The 23733-nt window shown below is 41.6% G+C and overlaps 1 protein-coding gene across 1 annotated transcript in view; it reads left to right on the top strand.

Moving 5' to 3' along the window:
• The window catches only part of LOC101471273 (uncharacterized), a 33729-nt gene extending 10261 nt beyond the window's left edge, over nucleotides 1-23468 (top strand). Inside the window, exons 2-3 of the mRNA XM_004574292.2 lie at nucleotides 9753-9879; nucleotides 17997-23468. Of these exons, the coding sequence (XP_004574349.1) occupies nucleotides 9753-9879; nucleotides 17997-19594 (1725 nt within the window). The 3' untranslated portion in view covers nucleotides 19595-23468. The remainder of the gene's footprint in view (nucleotides 1-9752; nucleotides 9880-17996) is intronic.
• Nucleotides 23469-23733: the final 265 nt, after the last annotated feature.

The raw sequence follows: 23733 nt of genomic DNA, 5'->3' as shown, positions 1-23733 counted from the left end.
TAAAGGAATTAAGTACTTGAAACATATATTTGAAGGAAAAGTCTTTATTCCATCTGACAGATTAGTTATAGAAAGAAGACTATCCTCATAACCTGGAAAAATAAAAGTAATCCTAATTTTAACCAATAAAGAGAAAACTCGATAGACCATATTAGTCTTGATAGAGCCTCTGTTGCATTAGATCAATCTCTCTGGGCTCCTTTGATCGGCTGCATCATCTACTGGTGGTGGGGGGTCATAGTTATGTTCCTCCTTTGTTATTGTAGTTGTAGTTGAAGCCTGCAGTCGGTGGGCTTGGTGGTGCTACTGCAGTGGGCCACAGTCTGGGCGGGCCCGGATCCCTGCCCTTGGTGGATTTCAGGGAACGGGAGTGCCTATGAGGGTCAGCAGGGGAGCTGGCTTCAGATAGGGGGTACTTTGCTCCCTCACCTGCTTGAAGTGCAGGTTTGTCACTGAGGTGCAGGGGAGGTAATCCTTCTCTGTCTCCTTCTGGCCACCTGTGCCTCAGTTTTATTGCACAACTTACACACTCACATACCTTACACTCTCAAGACACATACATATAGGGCATTTGGGATGCATCAACACCACATATGAGTGGGTGGAGACTTCTCACACCCCCGTTCTCTATTTGCCGTCTGGGCCAGGGGGCCAGGAGGAGGAGCTGCGTGCCTGGTTGGGGTCTGGGCTGGTGGGCTTCCCTGCTGCTGTGGGGCAGGGGTGGAGACAAGCCGACCATCCCTGGGCTGGTGGGCTTCCCTGCTGCTGTGGGGCAGGGATGGTCGGCTTGTCTCCACCCCAGAGTAAAAGGGACCATCTCCTGTACCTGGCGGTGGAATCCCCCTTAGTGGGTGCTGGTGCCTAGACCTGGGGGTATGGAGTATGTTAGGGAGTGTGTACTACATTCATTTCTGTGTGCCTCCATGTTGGGCAAATGAGTGAGTATTAATATATGTGTGCATGAGGGTGGGAACCCATGTTTGTGTCTGCGTGTCAGGTCAGGTCTTAAACTCCACCTCTCTCAGAACATCTCAGGGACCCTCCAGGTGTGGGGGCCTATTTCCTCTCCCCACACTCTCTGCCAGTGGCGGGTGCCCCCATCCGCTGGTGGTTGTTGGTGTCCTGTATACTTCGTGGCCCAATCTATCCCAGAATTCATAGCGCGGCCCAGCTCAGTTTCCAACAATGGCGGCAGCTACTTAGTTTTAATATTACTCTTATTATTCTTTCTGGGTCACAAAATAAACGTTTAACATATTTTCAGGTAAGAATGTAGCTGTGTAAACCTCAAATATCTGCTCAGTTTATCAGGACACCGCATATTTTCAAAAGCGCTCCAACGTTTTCGGAGACGTCTGTTACCCACTAGCTCGATAGCGAGCCGGGGGCTAGGCTCACTAGCGCCGTGAGAACACCGGACTCCCGGCAGATCATTTTCAAACCCACCGCCGTCTTTCGCTACTCAGGTTAAACATGATATATGAGTCACTTAGATAACTTAAAATGTTATTGTTTGGCTTTTTTTGTATTTTATTTGTTCCTGAGTAAATCGGTTTGGCTGAGATTAAAGTTATAGTTTTTACACAGCTGAATAAACGTCAAGCAGACAGCTGATTATCAGAAGTGTGAGATGCTGGAGAATTTACTCCGGTGTCCTGTTATATTTTAGATAGCAAGGAGTTTATTAAACTTCACCGAAACAATCTGCAAATGTCATTAAAATTTAATAAACTATCATCTTGTCTTTATTTTTAGTTAGCACAGACCTGAAACACTTAAAGCTGTAAGCTAATGATAGTTATATAAGAGCAGATGCTGCTGGTGCAATAAGCTGTAGTTTTACGTCCAATGGATGATGATCTGATTAGTCGACTAATCGCAAAAATAATCGGTGACTAGTCGACTATCAAAATAATCGTTTGCGGCAGCCCTACGGCTCAGTAACGTTTAATATCTATTATTTACAGTTACTTTTGCATAAGTTGGTTGTTGCTGTGGCTTCCCTACTGTGTTGTTTTTTGCCTGTTTTTCTCAGCACGTCTTGAAGCACATTTTCATTATTTTCTCTCTCTAACCCTCATCTCCTCTGTTTTTCTCTCCCTCTCCTTCTGTTAACTTTCTATCCAACTTCTCTTCCCTTGTTCTTCCGCCTTCATCTACCCAGTCCTGTCTGTTTTAATTTGATAGTAACTAAAAAAAAATCCTAATAAAAATCTAATAAACTATGACTATCAGGTGGCAGGTTAGCCTTCTTAGACTGTGAGATTTCCATCTGTAATGGGGGACATCTAAAAGCTGACGTGTACCGTAAACCTGCACATACAGATCAGTATTTAAGGTTTGACTCTCATCATCCACTGGAGTACAAACTGGGCGTCATCAGGACGCTACAACACAGAGCGAACACCATCCCCACTGACACAGCAGCCAGGGAGGCAGAAGAACATCAAGAAGGCCCTGAGTAAATGTGGTTATCCCAGCTGGACTTTTGTCAAAGCTGGGAAGGCGCTAAAAGAAAGCTCCAGCTGATCCAGGAGAGAAGGACGACCGCTGCCCAAGCGAAAACCTGTAGTGATCCCGTACGTGTCAGGAGTATCGGAGCAGCTGAGACGCATTTTTTCTAAACACCGGGTCTCTGTGGCTTTTAAATCCCAAAACACGCTGCGCCAAAAACTGGTCCACCCCAAGGATCGGGTTCCCCGACACAAACAGAGTAACATAGTGTACGCTGTTAAGTGCAGGAGGACTGGCAGGATTTATACATCGGGGAAACCAAACAACCTCTGGCTAAGAGGACGGCACAACACAGAAGATATACCTCATCAGGCCAGGACTCTGCAGTCTATTTACACCTACAGGCCAGTGGACACTCTTTCAATGATGAGGATGTAACATCCTGGACAGGGAGGAACGCTGGTTTGAGGGCGGAGTCAAGGAGGCCATTTACATGAAAAGGGAAAGACCATCTCTGAATGGAGGAGGGGCCTAAGGGTACATCTGTCACCATCTTACATGCTGTGATTGCAGCCATTCAACTCTCTGTGAATGGGACTCATGGACTTTGATCAGTGGTTGTTGATCAATGTTCATGAGACTTTACATATTGATGATTATAAACTGACCTCCCAGCCCATTGTTCCTTCAGAGGGCTGGTTTCAGTCATTATGCAAATGTCCTGTTTATAAGATTGAAACCTGTAGTCAGCTGAGACTGAAGACGTCACCTGGATGATGACGAAACATTTCTCCCACAAAACGCTACGTCCAGATGAACAGAATCACCTTTTGGAGATATCAGGTGTATCAGTATAGCAACCAGTATGGCATTTTTCTGGCCCTTCAGACAATAATTCTGATTGTTACATACAACATTATCATGACACTTGTTACAACCCTAGCAGGGCCTCCTCCTGAAGTTGCCTTTGTGGGCGTGTCCTACCGTCTCTCCTGCCTTAGGTGACACCTTTTTCTTTTGTACAGCTGTCTCCCATCAGCAATTACAGGTATTTAAGGCCAGAGTAAGGTGAGCTCTGGTGTCAGAGAGCCATGTTGGTGTTTGCAGCTAGTGAGCTGTGTGTGTTTGGTCGGTGCAGCTAGTGAGCTGTGTTCGGTGATTGTTTACTCCTGCTCTTCGGAGAGGAGTGTTTGGTGACTAAACTCTTTTTTAAACTTATTTTTCAGTTTACTGACCGATGCCTGAGTTTTGTTTGTTTTTTTTAAATGGTGGTAGCAGCTTGTCCGTCTCTTTTAGTTGAGTTAATAATAGAAACTTTAATAAAACTCTTTAATTTAACCCTTTTGCCTCCCTGCCTCCTTTTTCCGACCCGGACACTTTTTGTTACTTTCCCCCATTGCCTGGACCCTTTTAGGGGAACGTAACACACTTATGACACAAAGTAAATGCAAATATATTTGCCATCAACTATTTACTTTTACTCATGGTCACAAGGGCGTGTCCACATCTGTTCCTTCTGTGTCTGAATTAGTAGAATTAATTCACATCCTAATATTTTATAAATTTTTATTATACATCCTTTTATGTTTTTGTGTCTTACATGGATCACTTTACATTTTTCTTTTATGAAATTTTAATTGCCAATTTCCGAATACCTTTCCACCTTGCAGACTGCCAGCTGTTTCATTTAATGAACCCTGGGCTTGCTTTCATACCATATCATTGGGAAGAGACAGTCTTCACAGTGAGATCTAGGGTTAGAATTAGTAAGTTGAAAACACAAGATCATGATGTGGCGTGGGTGTGGTCTCTGGCCAGCTGCAGAGGAGGGGTGACGCAGTGAGCTCCCGGGGCGGCGCAGGGGCGGGGTGAACAGGTGTGCTGGGGATCTGTCAGTGATTGTCTCTCTTTATATGTTGGCAGTGACAGTCGGAGGAGGAGAGCGGGCGTGACAGCAGTGAGACAGAGCGGGAGTGTCTGTCCCAGTACAAAACCACAGTATTAAATAAAAGTTCTGCTGTCGTAATATTCGCTCCGGCTTATGTTTCTTGGGTCCAACGTTACACATGACCTCTGAGTTTTCACTAAAATTTGATGAAAGTCATGACTATGGGGAAAAGCAGCTGTTCGTAGTACTCATGTATGTGCATGTGCATACAACCTCATGCAAACGCACCATAAACACATGCAACATAATCAAGTAACCATATTTTGCACATACAGCACAGGTTTAAACATTAATTAGCTTGAATTTGAACCTTTTAGATCACTTTAGTGAGAAATTACAAGTGCTACCCAATTTTTACACATAAGGTTTTGTCATGCTTTTTCGCCCAGCGTCCCTGTTGCCCTGTCTCTTTTTGACTTTAAGAATAGAGAACCCAAATTATGCAGTGTGTATTTATAGAACATTAAGTTCTCCACATTCTTGACTTGAATGACTGGGGACGTTGATAGACATCGTTAGCACATTCATGTCTAAAAACTAAGGATAACCAACCACTTTTAGCAGCAATAACATAAAGTAATCTTTTCTATATGACTTTATCGGTCCCTCACATCACTGTGGAGAAATTTGGCAAGATATCAATAATAAATAATTAAATGCAGAGTGGTTTGTAAACACGTAGTGAGTGAAAATAGATGAGTGAAGAAGAAGTTTTAAGCCTACAGGTAGAGAGTGTTTCTGTCTCTGAACCTGAACTGGGAGCAGAAGTCTCTGCCTCTCATTCTACTTTTCAATACCCTAGCAACAGCAAGTTGCTAGGGTATGTGAGTGAAGTGCTCTAATGGGGTGATACGGTCCCAATTTACTAAGATAAGGTCTTAAGGTCTTATAAGCTGGGGCTTGATCATTCAAGACTTGTAAATGATGAGCAGGATTTTAAATTTGATTCTGGATTTAAGAGAAAAGCCGGTATAGGAGAAATCTGCTCTCTCTTTCTAGTGCCTGATAGTATTCTTGGTGCAGCATTTTGGATCAGCTGAAGGACCTTCTGTCTTCCTTCTGATGATACTGCCTAAGGGAAGCATGTATAATGTAAACAGAATTTGCCCTAGCACTGAACTCCATAATTAACCTCAGCTTGTGAAGAGGACTCTCCATTTACATGAACAAACTGGTGTCTGTTAGATACCTACAGCATGCTCCAATCTCTGTAATTAAATATTATGGTCAGCAGTTAAGTGGTTCCTTCCCCCCTTCTCTTAGCTTGAGTCTTTGTGACTTTTAAGGAATATAAGGAGTTAAGAGATCAGCAAGATCTGCTGAAGTAAACAAATTAAGGGATTTAAAAACATATAATAAAATCTTAAAATCAGTCCAAAACCATTCAGAGAGACCAGTAAAGGGTGAGCAGTGGCATTTTAGAGCATTTGAAGGCGTGAAAGAGAAGTGTCATGTCTTCAGTCCTGTTCCTGTTAATGTTTAACAGAATTTAAGGTCATCCAGTCTTCAATGTGACTGAGACATTTTCACAATAGTTTTAGTGAAGTGTCATTATTTTCTTTCAGGGGCAGGTAGATTTGGGAATCATCAGCAAAACAGTGGAAATAGATGCTCAAGTGCAAGTTACCAAGGCAACAATTGAGAATCCTGTGGTCACCTGTGTCAAATCAGAATCAGAATCAGAATCAGAATCAGAAAGGGGTTTATTGCCAAATGTTGAGCAGGTTTACAACATTAGGAAATTGCTGCGGTGCTTCAGTGCAAACATAGTGTCATAAATTGCGCTTAAATAGACATGGAAAAATAAAAGTAAGAATAAGAATTAAAAGTGCTACGTAGAAAGATATATACATGAGTGCAGGTGGTGATCAGTGCCAAACATGGAATGATGCAGTTGACACAGCGTAGGGTCATGTGTTAGTGGCGGGAACATTCATATGGTTATTGTTCATGTGTCCGACAGCAGAGGGGAAGAAACTGTTCTTGTGGCGAGAGGTTCTGGTGCGAATGGACCGGAGCCTCCTGCCTGAGGGGAGCAGGTCAAACAGACTGTGTCCAGGGTGAGAAGGGTCAGCTGAGATCCGAGCTGCATGCCCCAGTGTCCTGGAGGTGTACAGGTCCTGCAGAGATGGGAGTCTGCAGCCAATCACCTTCTCAGGAGAGCGCACAACACGCTGCAGTCTCTGTTTGTCCCTGACAGTGGCTCCAGCGTACCACACAGTGATGGAGGAGGTGAGGATGGACTCGATGATTGCAGTGTAGAACTGCATCATCGTCCGTGTTGGCAGGTTGAATTTCTTCAGCTGCCTCAGGAAGTACATCCTCTGCTGGGCTTTCTTGATGACGGAGGTGATGGTGGGCTCCCACTTCAGGTCCTGGGTGATGGTGGTACCCAGGAAGCGGAATGAGTCCACAGAGGTGATGGGGGTGTCAGTCAGGATGATGGGGGGGGGAGTGGAGCTGTGTGCTTCCTGAAGTCCACAATAATCTCCACTGTCTTCTGGGCATTCAGCACCAGGTTGTTGTGGCTGCACCAGGACACCAGACGTTCATCTTTTGAAACCAAAAGATGAAAAAAGAATTAAAATAAACGAGTCATTAAAAACTAACCTAAGAACAGATTATTTGCTGTGAAAATCCTTCAAACAAACTTGCAATACCTCAATAATCCCACAAATGTCTGGTAAGAACAGGAGCTGACAAAGAACCACTTTATTTGAAATAAAAGGGAGATTAAAGATTGGGTGAAAATTTTAATCTACTGAGATGACTTTTTGTATTCAGAGGACGCACCAATGCTTGTCTAAAATAAGAAATTACCAAACCAGAAACTAGATTTCTGTTTATGATTAACTGAATACAAGGGCTGATTGTGTTCCTCCCTCAATAAACCACCAGAACAATATGGGAAGGACAGTTTTCTTAAGGTAGGGGGACACATTCAAATCTGCTAAACACTACAGAGCCGATAACAACAACAGGCAAGATGTTTGCAATAATCCACACAAAAGTGGAGAAATTTACATCCAAAGGACCAGGACGTCCTCCTGAAATGTTGGGGTTTATAACAAAGGTGACAGCCTCAGGTGGTATAAATGCACTGCAAAAATAGGAAAGACTCTGTTTACTGCCAGCATTATTATTATTAGGGCCTCTATTTATAGTGAAAGCTAAATTAACTATAAACTTTAGAATTCAAAAATTGCATTTTGCGGCCTACAGTGGCATACTGGCTAAATGTTTACTCCCTGTGAATAAACCATGTTTCTTATAGCTGAACAAGTGAACTGCATGTTCACTTCTTAAGCTATAAGGTACCTGTTAATGTACATGACGTAGTTTAATTGTGATAGTAAGTGTTTGTGGGTGTAGCTGTCTGTTAATGTCTAGGTCACTGCTCTGTCTGTTTCTACCTACTCTCATCCCGGGAACAACTAGAAAGTATTTTTGCATCTGTTCACACAGTTGTGCAGTTAGGGAGTAGTTGTATGAGATTCCAAGAGATTCCTATGACTTCATTTAAAAGTATGTATGATGTCAACTTCAACAAATTATTAAATTATTACATTTACTTATATTATTAATGATTATAGGGTCCCTTGGGGGCAATGTTCCCTCTAAGCTGCGCACTGCTGGCTTGCTCTCTGCACACAGAAAATCTGCGTTGCGCACAAAAAAAAAAAAAAAAAAAAAAAAATCTAACCTGAATTGAAATGAAAACAAAAACTTTAACAATTCTGTTCTGCAGTGTTAGTCAGTGACTGGCTGCTCCCGTATGGGATTAGAACGATGCCACCTTATCCCACAGTCCAGCCAATGATGCGATTCACATTCGTATATACGCAGCTGATCAACGTGGTTGACAGGCTAAGGACAGCGTCCTTATGTGCGACACCGGTGTTTTAGCAAAGCGGCTGATGTGGAGTGAAGCCACGTTAATGACAACGTGTACAACCATTGGAGATGTGAGCAGGACAGACGGAACAACTGACGGACAAAGTGTGGACTTTATACCAGTTTTTAAATTGTGTTGATCGGCCACGTAAAACCAGAGTTATGATAAAAATATCTGCAGTGTTTGTTTTTCTTCCTGAATACTGTCGTTGTTTTTATTTACTGCAGGAAGAAACGGTAAAAACAGCGTTTTATAAGGAAAACGCTCGAAAGCCTGTGAGCAAAACAGCCCCCCTCCCCCAGCCTTTCCTATTGGTGGAAAAATGCACCATGTCGACCAATCAAAAAATGATATGGCAACATGGCATTTAGTTGTTTAGGAAGGGGAAGTTTTAGGAGTGACGGCGTGTTTTGAGAGATTTACGACATTTAGCGCAAATCTTGTGTAGTTAGTGTGTAGTGTAGTCAATAGTTGTGTTGTGTGTGTCAGAACAATGAGGCGCCTGCTGAGTGTTACAGGTGTTACAGCAGTGACACATCTGCTGCTCTCAGGCCTGCAGGTATCAGGCTGTTGTTCTCCTTCATCTCATTGTGGACAGAAATTATTTTTTGGAGCGGCACAAATAATTTGTGTGGCATCAGATTTGATGCAGAACAGCTGATTGTTCTGTAAATAGTTTGAAATGTTTATTTTAAAAACGCCTTGGCTGCATTTTTAGGTAAAAGCTGCAAAACTTTGTTTGCATAACTCAGTTACTTTTTTGAAGAAGTAACTATATAATTAATTGCCCAACATTGGTCATTATAAATATATATTTACTGTATTTTGCAGACAGAGTTACAGACTCTCTCCCAGACCTCAGACTCATAATACAAGTCAGAGCTTTATAAAAAAAAAAAAAAAAAAAAAAAAAAAGAGTTGTGTTTTCAAAATTGAAGTTCAAGTTATTTTTCCTTCCAATAGTGTTAACATGCTGCACAGGTCATGAACAAGATTTATTTAAATTTTCATTGTAAGTGGGCTAAATCGGTTAATTAAAAGTAGTCTAACATAAACGCTGTAATTTGATTATTTTAATAAACATGTAACTTGGATGCTGGCGTGACCACAGTGCACACGTCTGCTGTTGCTCACAGTGGTCCAAGGGACGCTCAGGGAGTTTGTGTGTTCAGACACGTGAAACATTACAGGGAACGTTGCTTGGGGGTTGCATCAAGAAGGGTGTTCAGCGTAAAACTAGCAAAGTAAACATGTAGAGCTGCTGTGGCAGCCCAAAGCCATGAATGCCAAAGCCACTGTTACATTTAATATACACCACGGCGATGAGTAGCTTCTGTATGGGAAGAAAATGTGACATAAAATGTGAACACAAATAGAAGCACACAGCATTGGAATGAATGTTCAGTCTTTGATGATTTTTTTGACAATTTGAATTTCTTTCTGTGTGTATTACAGAGCAGTCTGCAGTTTACTCCCTGGGGTTTAAGCACATCTTTAGAAGAGCAGGTGGCAGAGCTGAAGGTGGATTGTGAAGTCAAATCATCAGATTCCACTGATCTGGATGCCAGCCAACTCATTTCAGGTAAAATTCAGGGCAGGGATAGCTCAGTAGGTAGAGTGGTGGCCCCATGGTTCGAATCCACTGAACAGCTACCCTGAGGTACCCCTGAGTAAGGTACCGTCCCTACACACTGCTCACCGGGCGCCCAATAGCTGCCCACTGCTTCACTGAGTGAATTTCCCCAATAAAGGGGATCAATAAAGTATACATTATTACATTGAAAGGCTCACAAATCTCTATTATATGATCCAGAACTGGAAACTAAGATTGAAAAATACAATCATTTGTGTAAGTTTTAAAATCATTTATTTATTTTCATTTATTGACAGTTTAGGAGTGAAGAATAGACAGAAAAGAGAGGGCGGGAAAGACATGCAGCAAAGGGTCACAGGTCAAATTCAAACTGGGGCATTATGGAATTAAGGCTACATTTTTCCATGTGTTTGAATTACTTTGTATTTGTGTGTAGATTACTCACAAAAGCATGCATTTGTGAGTAATTTAGATTTATCATGGGAGCATGAAATTCTATTAATGTCAAAAGTTCCACACGGGAAAGAAATCAACAGCACATTGTGCTAATTCAACAAGTGTAGAGCTCAACAGCTACGCGTGCAAACAAGCCATGTTGCATGCGACAGTGTCTGCTTTGTGAACACTGCAACAGATGCACACTCCTGCAGTAACTCCCTGCTCTTGAAGCTGAATCCTGCACGCACCAATCAACTGAATTTAGACTTTTCGGACAGCAGTGCCCAAACAAAGAAAAACCTCTAGTTTACCATTAAAGTAATCCAGTAACAGCTGTCAGCGTTTCCACTGCTACACAGAAAACAATACGTGTTGACAGTTAATTTGGCTAACTTCATTTTCCAAAATGTAAAGAAATATGGTTTCTAACAGAGCTCAATGTTACTGCCACAAACTGAGGTACACTGGTCCATCAAGTGACCAATCACATTAATACCCCGCTTCCTTTGGGCTCCGCCCTTCAAACACTTAAAGGTCAGTTTTTCCAATAAGCATCTCCAAAACTGCAGCTCTTGTGGGACTGTTTACCAGTACTGACACCTCAGTAACAGTAATAGTGGTGATCCAGTGACAGCGACAGCCAAGGCTCATTGATGCATGTGGGGAACAGTGGCTGGGCCGTGTGCTTTGATCCAACACACAACAGAGTAGCTCACATTGCAGAAAAAAGTTCATGCTGGTTCTGATAGAAAGGTGTCAGAATCACAGTGCATCACAGATGTTTGCTGTTTTGGCAGCAACACGGGGACCAACACAACATAATTGGCAGCTGGTCATTAGGCCTAATCTGTGTAAGTACCACAGTTTACTTTTAACGAAGACAGAATGATTTTACAGGTCTTCGTTTGTTATATGCATGAGACTAGTAGACTCACAACCATGACTGGAAAATAGATGCGAAGAGAATTACTAGTGTGCAAAAGCATAATCAGTAATATCAATAGCAATCTAAGAATATGCTATAATCTCACACCATCCTCTTCAACTAAGCCAAAAACAGATATTGTAGTGGAGGTATCAGAAATACACAGCATTATGGCACTGATTCCTTCTTTAGCACTATGGTCACCCTGGTGTGTCGGCCAGAACACCACTGAAGGCCAAATTGTCCCAGAGTACAGAAGAAACAGCTTGAGGTTTGGTTTGAGGCACTTTATTCTCACGACTCAGTTCCTGTGGCTCTAAACACGGGTGTGCGTGTGTGGTTTGTTATTATTCACGCACACATCACATCCCATCGACAAATCCACCTCTCGTCCGACACTAAACTGGCCACCTTACTAACTGGATGACGTCACCAGACGGTGGGCTGGCTCAAACTAACAGAAGGTTAAACATTAAATGAACAGTATATAAACTTACAAACACCTGTATAAGAACTCAAATAGAATTATCCTTTGAACTTGGGGCCTTTTATACAGATATAGTCTTGCTAAATGAACAAAAAACAACACACACACACACACACACACACACACAGAGAGAGAGACCCATTAACGACTCAGTTCAGAAGGACTGAACGGGGTCACCGTATCACAAAACAAATTGACATCAACAGGTTTGCAGGCGTTTTGGACAAATGGCAGGGTCAGGAAATAATATTTTTCAGAAAAAACTACCTGATTTCGTCGGTGGAGGAGATATGACTGAGTAAAACCCTGAAAAAGTAAAATTTAATTCATAAGGAAAATGTATACACATATGTATAAAAATGACTTTATTTCCCAATTTAAACATGTAGTACAACTCTTAAAATGTGTCTTAATTACTAGTAAACTAGTAAAACACACAGGAAGAGCCCATTTTCATATTCATGTTGACCTTCAGAGTGTTTCCCTGGCTGCCACCTTGTAACATCCTTTGCTTCCCACTGCACTGTATTAGCCAGTAAACACTAATTAGTGCTTTGAACTGATGCATAATACAACCCAAATTATTTCAGCCATCTTGGGTGCCACTGTCAGAAGAAATGGACGATATGGTAAATGATCATTTGACACACCTCAGCTTTAAACAGGTGATTTCACTCCATTTTAGTCTTTAAAACTGGAGATTTTGCTGTGTGATTTTTGTTATTCTTAAAGTGACACTAGAGAGTGTCTATATGAGTCCACTCCTCTGAGTGTTAAATGAACACTTTTGATAGTGTTATATTTTTAAAAGTAACCTAGTCAGTTTTGAAGATTAACAATGACTAACACTGAGCAGTGTTGATTTTCTAACACTGGAACATAACTCAAAATGTTAGAAATATTCCAGTGTTTGAAAATCAGTACTGGAGATTTTGCTGTGTAGGAGAAAGATTTGTAGTAAACAAAAATTGACAAATTTTAGAATTACATATGCCACATTCATTGTGTTTGGGTTTTTTTGCTTGTTGTTTCAGTACAGTGCAGTGGAATAAGCAAAACTGATTAAGTCTAAACAGTAGTAAAGTTCAGCTACAGTTAGCTGGATCATACCTACAGTTGCTTGCAAGGGTATTCGGCCCCCTTGAACTTTCCCACATTTTGTCACATTACAGCCACAAACATGAATCAATGTTAAGACCAACACAAAGTGGTGCACACGTGAGAAGTGGAACGAAAATCAGACATGATTCCAAACATTTTTTACAAATAAATAACTGCAAAGTGGGGTGTGCGTAATTATTCAGCCCCCTGAGTCGATACTTTGTAGAACCACCTTTTGCTGCAGTTCCAGCTGCCAGTCTTTTAGGGTCTGTCTCTACCAGCTTTGCACATCTACAGACTGAAATCTTTGCTCATTCTTCTTTGCAAAACAGCTCCAGCTCAGTCAGATTAGATGCACAGCGTTTGTGAACAGCAGTTTTCAGGTCTTGCCACAGATTCTGGATTGGATTTAGATCTGGACTTTGACTGGGCCAGTCTAACACATGGATATGTTTTGTTTTAAACCATCCCATTGTTGCCCTGGCTTTATGTTTAGGGTCGTTGTCCTGCTGGAAGCTGAAGCTCCGCCCCAGTCTCAAGTCTTTTGCAGACTCCAACAGGTTTTCTTCCAAGACTGCCCTGTATTTGGCTCCATCCATCTTCCCATCAACTCTGACCAGCTTCCCTGTCCCTGCTGAAGAGAAGCCCCCCCAGAGCATGATGCTGCCACCACCATATCTGACAGTGGGGATGGTGTGTTCAGAGTGATGTGCAGTGTTAGTTTTCCACACATAGCGTTTTGCATTTTGGCCAAAAAGTTCCATTTTGGTCTCATCTGACCAGAGCAGCTTCCTCCACATGTTTGCTGTGTCCCCCACATGGCTTGTGGCAAACTGCAAACTGGACTTCTTATGGTTTTCTGTTAACAATGGCTTTCTTCTTGCCACTCTTCCATAAAGGACAACTTTGTGCAGTGCACGACTAATAGTTGTCCTGTGGACAGATTCCCCCACCTGAGCTGTAGATCTCTGCAGCTCGTCCAGAGTCACCATGGGCCTCTTGGCTGCATTTCTGATCAGCGCTCTCCTTGTTCGGCCTGTGAGTTTAGGTGGACGGCCTTGTCTTGGTAGGTTTACAGTTGTGCCATACTCCTTCCATTTCTGAATGATGGCTTGAACAGTGCTCCGTGGATGTTCAAGGCTTGGGAAATCTTTTTGTAGCCAATAACTTTATCTCTGACCTGTCTGCTGTGTTCTTTGGACTTCATGGTGTTGTTGCTCCCAATATTCTCTTAGACAACCTCTGAGGCCGTCACAGAGCAGCTGTATTTGTACTGACATTAGATTACACACAGGTGCACTCTGTTTAGTCATTAGCACTCATCAGGCAACGTCTATGTGCAACTGACTGCACTCAGACCAAAGGGGGCTGAATAATTACGCACACCCCACTTTGCAGTTATTTATTTGTAACAAATGTTTGGAATCATGTCTGATTTTCGTTCCACTTCTCACGTGTGCACCACTTTGTGTTGGTCTTTCACGTGGAATTCCAATAACATTGATTCATGTTTGTGGCTGTAATGTGACAAAATGTGGGAAAGTTCAAGGGGGCTGAATACTTTTGCAAGCCACTGTATATTCATAGTGCTTACAGAAAGCTAGCATGCATTCACTTCATTTACTTGACAAAGATAAGCCACAGGGATGTGCAGTCATGCTGTGTTCTCCTATGCAGGGACACAATTACATACATTTACCAGTGATTCCCAAACTTTTTTGGTTAAGCCCCCCTTTGTTTTACAAGAGCAATCTTATTGTTTACATGAGATGAATTTCTACAATGGCAGATAGAGCCAAAATACTGTTATTGTTAATCTGACTATCTGCAGGTTTTACAGGCTTACATACACACACGCAGTTACTGTCCTTCCATTTACAAAAGCAGAGGCGTCACGGTGTGATTATTTTACGTGTAGTTGTTTTTTCCTGTGTAATAATATTCAACATTTCTATTAATACATTTTTCAAAAATGCCTCTCTGTGCAAAATGGTTTCAAAAACATAAACAGCTGTGGGATCCTGTTTGTCTGTGATTTGAACCGGGGAAACAAATTATGGCAGGATCAGCCTGATGTTATTTGTATCCCACTGTAACTTTACTGTATACAGAGCTAACATCTCCAAAATGTCAGGTGTAGTTAGTCATTACAAAAAGTGTTTGTGAACTAAAAATGTGGGGTACTGTTTGTCCGTGAGTTTGAGAGCCCAGCGCTGCTCCCGACGCAGGAAAAACTAATTCTGTGGCAGAGACCTACAGTGGGGCAAAAAAGTATTTAGTCAGCCACCGATTGTGCAAGTTCCCCCACTTAAAATGATGACAGAGGTCAGTAATTTGCACCAGAGGTACACTTCAACTGTGAGAGACAGAATGTGAAAAAAAATCCATGAATTCACATGGTAGGATTTGTAAAGAATTTATTCGTAAATCAGGGTGGAAAATAAGTATTTGGTCACCTCAAACAAGGAAAATCTCTGGCTCTCACAGACCTGTAACGTCTTCTGTAAGAAGCTTTTCTGTCCCCCACTCGTTACCTGTATGAATGGCACCTGTTTGAACTCATCATCTGTATAAAAGACACCTGTCCACAGCCTCAAACAGTCAGACTCCAAACGCCGCCATGGCCAAGACCAAAGAGCTTTCGAAGGACACCAGGAAAAGTATTGTAGACCTGCACCAGACTGGGAAGAGTGAATCTACAATAGGCAAGCAGCTTGGTGTGAAAAAATCAACTGTGGGAGCAATCATCAGAAAATGGAAGACATACAAGACCACTGAGAATCTCCCTCGATCTGGGGCTCCACGCAAGATCTCATCCCGTGGGGTCAAAATGATCATGAGAACGGTGAGCAAAGATCCCAGAACCACACGGGGGGACCTGGTGAATGACCTGCAGAGAGCTGGGACCAAAGTAACAAAGGTCACCATCAGTAACACACTACAACGGCAGGGAATCAAATCCCGCAGTGCCAGACGTGTTCCGCTGCTGAAGCCAGTGCACGTCCAGGCCCGTCTGAAGTTTGCCAGAGAGCACATGGATGATACAGCAGAGGATTGGGAGAATGTCATGTGGTCAGATGAAACCAAAGTAGAACTTTTTGGTATAAACTCAACTCGTCGTGTTTGGAGGAAGAAGAATACTGAGTTGCATCCCAAGAACACCATACCTACTGTGAAGCATGGGGGTGGAAACATCATGCTATGGGGCTGTTTTTCTGCCAAGGGGACAGGACGACTGATCCGTGTTAAGGACAGAATGAATGGGGCCATGTATCGTGAGATTTTGAGCCAAAACCTCCTTCCATCAGTGAGAACTTTGAAGATGAAACGAGGCTGGGTCTTCCAACATGACAATGATCCAAAACACACCGCTCGGGCAACAAAGGAGTGGCTCCGTAAGAAGCATTTGAAAGTCCTGGAGTGGCCTAGCCAGTCTCCAGACCTCAACCCCATAGAAAATCTGTGGCGGGAGTTGAAAGTCCGTGTTGCTCGGCGACAGCCCCAAAACATCACTGCTCTCGAGAAGATCTGCATGGAGGAATGGGCCAAAATACCAGCTACTGTGTGTGCAAACCTGGTAAAGACCTATAGTAAACGTTTGACCTCTGTTATTGCCAACAAAGGTTATGTTACAAAGTATTGAGTTGTATTTTTGTTATTGACCAAATACTTATTTTCCACCCTGATTTACGAATAAATTCTTTACAAATCCTACCATGTGGATTCATGGATTTTTTTTTTCACATTCTGTCTCTCACAGTTGAAGTGTACCTCTGGTGCAAATTACTGACCTCTGTCATCATTTTAAGTGGGGGAACTTGCACAATCGGTGGCTGACTAAATACTTTTTTGCCCCACTGTACCTCGGCACTTGTGCAGGTGAAGCCAAAGGGAAGATATGCTTCACCATATTTTCTAGTCTTTGGCTTGGAAGGAAGTTGTTTGTAAACAAATTTGGCGATGCTTCATCTCCTGCTTTGCGTTTGTGTGGGAGCCCCGTCAAAAACCTGTCCATTACGCTAGCAGTGTCCAAACATTCTTTCTTTGTTTTGTTTTTTTCTTTTCATACTGTGCCCCCGCCTGCAATGGCGCTGTGCCCCGCCTAGGGGGCGCGCCCCACACTTTGGGAACCTCTGCATTAATCTATAATTGATCAATATATTTGTTGGTGTGTATGATGGAGGAAGGACGAGCTATCCACAGGAAGCATTTTGAAAAAAAAATGACCAGGCTTGTGAAGTTGAACAGCTCTAGTTGTTCAGGTTTTTATTTATGGATTTGTAAAATCGATTTACATACATTCAGATTGTTTTGTATTTGTCATCGGACTGAAGCACAAGTTTGCAAGTATTCAAAATGACTCACAAATCATTGCATTTGTAAATCTTAGCTTGTGTTTGTGGATCATGTCATACACATTTGTGAGCCCTTTCAGATAAGTTTAACCCCATAGTGATGAGGAAATTTATTCCTAGAAACTGGTGGACTGTTGTTAAAAGGAGAACACGGCCCTGTCCCATTTGTCGAGTGTTGCTGCCATCAACTTCAAAATGACCTCTTTTCTATTTTCTATTATGAATAAACTATAGATTTATAAGATTCTGTTTTTAATTTACATTTGACATACATGCCAACTTTTCTTAGAACTGTAATTGTATCATATTTTCATAAGCAGTTCAGTTTCACATCTATAACATAGAGCGACAGACAGTAGCCGATGTTTTATCGGTTTTCTAATAATTCCACTCTTGTGGAAAGGTGCCTTTTTCAAGTTACTGCACATAAAAGGTGTCATATCCTAGGTCTAACCCTAGCCTTTCTTGACACCTGAAAATTTAGCTTATGGCTGTAAAATAAAGACAAAACATTGGTGTAGACATGTTTAATGGTTATCACACTGACGTTTTATTTTAAATCCTTGCAGTTTAAGCACATGGAAGAGTCTAGGCATATTATTCCTCTAATAAGGTTAATAGATTATTGAGTGAAAACTACTGTATTGTTTGTGTATCAATTATAAGTGTCACACTGGTCCATAGTTTTTCATTTTTATCTGCAATGGTCAAGATTCATAATTACAGGTAAATGTTCATTAAAGTGAGAACTGACATCAGAATGATCATATGTATTACCTCTGCTTTTTATTTTTGTTAGGGAAAGCCCGTGTAGCCAAGGAAAATGGATCTTCTGAAATGAATTGCTACCCCGTGACCTCATGTTCCCTCTCAGCCCCCGAGGGGAGTGGTGAGAAAGAGACAAAAAAAACATACATGTCCACCCTGACAAGACATGCCATCGTTACCGGTGCTTTAGGGAAATTGAAAGAAGTTGACCCCAGTCTGTATGATTATCAACAAACCCAAAAGGTTGAGACTTACATATTTGGAGTGATTCAACGACGAACTCTACCCACACGGCCCTCAAAGCCTCGTACGAGCCTGGCACATGATGCCCGAGTTGTTAACGTGGTAAGGCAGAGTAGTTTATGCCAAAAGGATGAACAACATTTACCAAAACAGGAGTTGGCTCAAGAGATCATTGCACCCTCCCAGTGGTCAGAAGGAATTGCTTCAGAGGCTGGCCTTAACCTAGATCAGGAGCAATACCTTAGGATAGGGCCTACTGAAGATCCCCCACTCCCATATCATCTTCAGCAAAAGGGGCTTTATACCAAACCCAGGCAAGCCTCCATGACGCTGCTTGACTATCCACATGGTAAAGATGTCCAACCAGACTCCAGCACTACTGAGCCTGACTTATCCCAACGTCTCCCCAAGTACCAGTCGCCTCCAGCAGCAGCAGCAGCAGCAAAGTCTACTCAACCATCTTCTCCCGAAGATCATCTGGTCAGTGCCGAGTATATTCCGGGTCAGCCTTGTCGGACCTCCAACCGAGCTTATGCACATCACCACACCAACCACCACAAAGGTCCTGGGGTGTCCAAATCCAACCGATGTGCATATTCTCCAGAAAGACTCTATCATCAGGAGCAGCAACCCACGGCTTTTCATATCCAACCCCCAAGGTACAGAGGAGGCCCAAAGAAATGTCGATCAAATGAAGACAGAGGTGGTGCCAGCAGAAAGCCAGGGAAGAAGGCGTGCAGGTCTCAGTCAGAGAATAGCTTACAAAGGTTTCCAGAGCGCAAGTTTAATACAGTCGAGAAGGATGGTAGTGGAAGTGGGAACGCTGGAAGGGGAAGCCGCGGTAATCAACCCAGAAGCAAAAAGCAGCAACAAAGTAGCGGTAGCTACAGGCGCTCGCTGTCCACTTTGGAGCTCAGCCAAGATGAAGCTGATCAGCCACCTGTGACAATACCTGTGCAAAGCAACCAAAACTGCTGTCTTAGGCGCACACGTAAACCCCGTCCTACACACGCATCATATGCTTACCCCACAACCTCGCACCATTTCCACCATCATCAGCACATGGAGTTTCAGTTGGAAAGGGACCAAACGCAACTGTGTCAGGCCACCGATGATTATTCTCACGCAGGTCAGGTAGAGTCTGAGTCGAGCATGAGTGAGGCTGACTCTCCAGATTCCAGCTCATTGTCCAGTGATTCAGATGAAAGTGGTGGTCTGGTTTGGCCACAGCAATTACCCCCAAGACTTTCCCTCCCATCAACACTTGCTCCATCTGGAGCACCTCTGCAGCCTAAGGCTTTTGTCAAGATAAAGGCCTCACATGCACTTAAAAAGAAGATCTTGCGCTTCCGTACTGGTTCACTGAAAGTAATGACCACTGTATGAAGTGAAACGAATGCCAAAGTGAAGTAACATGAGATGCAGTCCTTGAGTTTATGTACAGTGATGACATATTACATGGAAATGCTAATGAACTGATTTTGGACATGAATGGGTTTTAGTCTCAACAAGCAATGAAGGAAATGGCTGTCACTCTATGCATCTCCAATCTCTGTTTCAAAAGTAAGATGTAGAAATGACATTTTCCATGATAGTAGAAGTCTTAAATAGATGACTCACGCTAAAAAAGTCCTTGTCTTTGTTCAGATAAGTCCTGAAACACTGTCACGCATGCACATGTATATCATATTCCAAACCATGTATATCTTCACTTGAACTACCCTGACACAAATGAAAACGATAAGGGGCCTAATGTTAGACCAAGACTTTTGTTTGGGACTTGGTTGTATAAATCACAACACTACAGACTGTGTCTGTAGTGTGAAATTCATTTCACAACACTACTCCTCTTAACCCTTGTATGGTGTTCGGGTCTGTGAGACCCGTGTTCAGTTTTTTTCAAAAGAAAAATTAAACAATTAATTATTTTTTCACGTGTAAATGTGTTGTGTCTTTCCACTCACTCCACTTGATTATAACTGATTTATTTATAACATTTTATATAAAAGAAAAACGAGAAGCACATTAATTCATAAATGTGATCTAACAAAGGTAAAGGGAAAAAATTAACCATGTTTCCTGTTCATATGTCTTGTAATTGGGATGAAGTAAACATCTGTTGAGTAATTTAACATAAAATTGTTTGATAGTGTTAATTTGGAAAGCCAAAACTCTAGCGGGTCCACCAGACCCATGAACACTGGCTGAGTAACAAAAATACGAACACCACACAAGGGTTAAGGCACAACATACCAACAAGGTTTCACTAGAAACCAAGTTTCAAAGGTTTTGGTGAGCTTGCTGTCTGAATGTGCCTACTTTTACTCACCCAAAATGGTGCTATGTGTAAATCAAAAGCACTTATGAGCAGAGCTTAAGTACATTAATATTAATTTGTTTTATTTAATATATTTGCATTGTTTAGTATGTCGTATGAAAGTAAGTCATTCATTTATAGGTATGTAGATGAGCACAGGCTAGTAGAACGACTGCAGCATTTAAATAAAGTCATTGCCAATCGTATTTAAATGTATTTGGCAAATAACTTGACCCCAGTTCAGTCACAGAGAGATGGCAGACTGATAGTAGACCAGTGACTCTGTCTTTATTGCCTGTTTATCATTTTACACATTTACAATAATTTTTAACATTAAGTTTTGTTGCTATCTTCAACCACTGTGTGACTCTGATGTCTCTGATATCTAAGGCTTAATATTCTCTTTCAAGTGTGTAATGTCAACTTTACAAAATTAAGGATGCAATAAGTTGGACAAGGGATTTAAAAATAGCAGATTATTTGAAATCAATCACCATAAAAATGAAATAATAAATGCTTCTATTGTGACAATGACTCAGCACACACACAGGCAGCTTTGCAGGGTGAGTGTCCATTTATTCACAATGTTTACAACACCACAGCACTGAGCACACTCATGTCTCCAGTCCCAGCAGGCTACTCAAACGGGGTGATTGCTCAGACAATCAGTCCCAGCTGCCCTGGAAAACTGAGCTTTCTGGTAACGTTAAATCAAACCGTGCTCTTTTCCCAAACTTAGCCAAATATCTTTGGTGCCTATGAGTAACCAAACAAAGGTCAGCTGCTCTCTTCAAAGCAATTTTGTGATCAAGACAGGAATAAAGTAAAAAAGGTGTGGTTATTATTTTATGTTCTTTGCCTTACCAAACAAAGTGCCTTTAGGTGGCTGCTATATAAATAAAATTGAATTGAACTGATATTTGTGTGTGTGTGTGTGTGTGTGTGTGTGTGTGTGTGTGTGTGTGTGTGTGTGTGTGTGTGTGTGTGTGTGTGTGTGTGACCAAAGGGGGATTTCTATGGGCTGGGCTGTTTTATGACTTTAGGATTTAGCTGTTTCAGTTAACTGAAGGGGAGAGGAGAAAACATGTCAACACAGCAGCAAAAGAAAAACTTGCAGCCACATTTGAAAATATTTAACACTGAGTCAGAAACCAGTCGATTTCAGCTTTTTTGTGCTATGCTACAGTCAGTTTATAGCTTTTTCTCCATTCCTTCATTCCTCCATCTGGTAGTAGTTAGAAACAGAACCCTCCCTTCTGGCCAAGAACCGAGAGTATTTCCTGCTTAGTTGGTGGTGGGACAGAGAGGCATAGAGCCTGCAGAGGAAACCCCAGAGAGAGAAACAGAGGCACAGTTAGAGCGTGGGAGGAGGGTGAACGAAGGCCTCATGCACATACATCTGGCTTTCATTACCCAGACAGAGAAGGTGATGGTAAGTGAGGGCAGACAGACAGAGGGCTTGTATATGTGCCACTTTTGGAGATACTGTACATTTCTCTCTTATTTTGATGTTTTTCTGACTTTCACTAAGTTTATCTACATTTCAAAAGCTTGGAACCGACTTTCTAAACCTGCCTTCACTGTAAACAGAACAGCAAGAAGGCGTGGCTCATTTTTTTCGCTATTATTTTAACTTTTTTCTGTTTGTAAAAACATGAATCTTGGTGCTCTGGGCCTTCAATGTAAAGCTCGTGTACTAGTCGTGTCAGCCAAGTCCTGAGGGAATGACAGAGCCATCAGAAGAGTAGTCAAAGAGCAAAAGGTTCAAAGAATTTTAAAAAATAAGAGCACACAGAGAAAATGGTTTGGTGTGAATGTTTAATCCCCCTCTAACAGTTTCTGCCCAGGGACACAACACAACTGATATTTTGACGTCATGTTTAAAATGCAGTCAGTCCAAAAAACATAATTATGTTAAACTCAGTTACTCAGGATTTATGGTTTAGCAGGAAATCTCCACCATGGCTGTGTCCTATCTGCGAAACACTTTGAAAACCTACGACATAACCCAACGTGAGTCTCCCAAAATATGTGCATCAGAGCGACAGACCCCACCTGAAAAGCACAGAGAGAGACCACAACTCCCCACAAAGGCCAAGAGCTAAACTAAAACACTGATGTTTAATGCTCATGTCAGCTTTGGTAACATAGAAATCTAGTGTAGTGTATTAATCTTCTTGTTTTACTGTGAAGTTGTAAAATGGTGTATTGAAACATGTTTTAAAGAGCTCAAACAAAGAAAGTTCTTATGTTCCCCAATGACTAATATATTGCTTTAAAGTTTGGAGATGATCCAGTGGAAACCAAAGCTCTGAACAGGCTGAAACCTTTGGCTTCTACAAAGTGTAAACTTGAGATTTTTATTTATAGTGTGTGAGTTTGTAAAACTTTATCCATTCATTGTTATGTCGTAGGGCAAGGGTGGGCAACTCCAGTCCTGGAAGGCTGGCGTCCCTGCAGGTTTTAGACATGTCGTTGAACCAACACAGCTGATTTAAATGGCTAAATTAGCTCCTCAACATGTCCTGAAGTTCTCCAGAGGCCTGGTAACGAACTAATCATGTGATTCAGGTGTGTTGACCCAAGGTGAGATCTAAAACCTGCAGGACACCGGCCCTTGAGGCCTGGAGTTGGACAAAGTCTCTGCACTCCTGTCCCTTTAACTTTCCTCTTGTGTTAGCTTTCTGTTATCATCTCTTATGTTAACGGGTCGGTTTTGACCCGTGAATTAAATCAGCTATAAAATACACTAAACACAATAAGTTATCATCCAATTTGTTTCTCATCTCTTGGTTACCTTGTTAGGCTTATCCATGAAAATGTTGGTTTTAATACTTTTGGTGTGGGCCTCTTTTTTGTCACTATACCCCTCCATTTCAATACAAAAAAAAAATAGGAAAATTAACCTCAAGAGAATCATATTAATAAACAAAAGGTTTTTGTGTTACCTGACTATTACTGAGGGACACATCGCTTAAATAAATCTATTTTATTGATTTTTTCATTTTAAGATTAATAACTAAAATATATATATATATATACACATATATATATATATATATATATATATATACACATATATATATATATATATATATATATATACATATATATATATATATACACATATATATATATATATATATATATATATACACATATATATATATATACACATATATATATTAGGGGTGCAACGATAGATACA

This window comes from Maylandia zebra, linkage group LG10, assembly GCF_041146795.1.
Source record: "Maylandia zebra isolate NMK-2024a linkage group LG10, Mzebra_GT3a, whole genome shotgun sequence".
Taxonomy (NCBI): domain Eukaryota; kingdom Metazoa; phylum Chordata; class Actinopteri; order Cichliformes; family Cichlidae; genus Maylandia; species Maylandia zebra.
The sequence above is the reverse complement of the archived record's forward strand: the minus strand, read 5'-3'. Positions and strand labels throughout refer to the sequence as shown.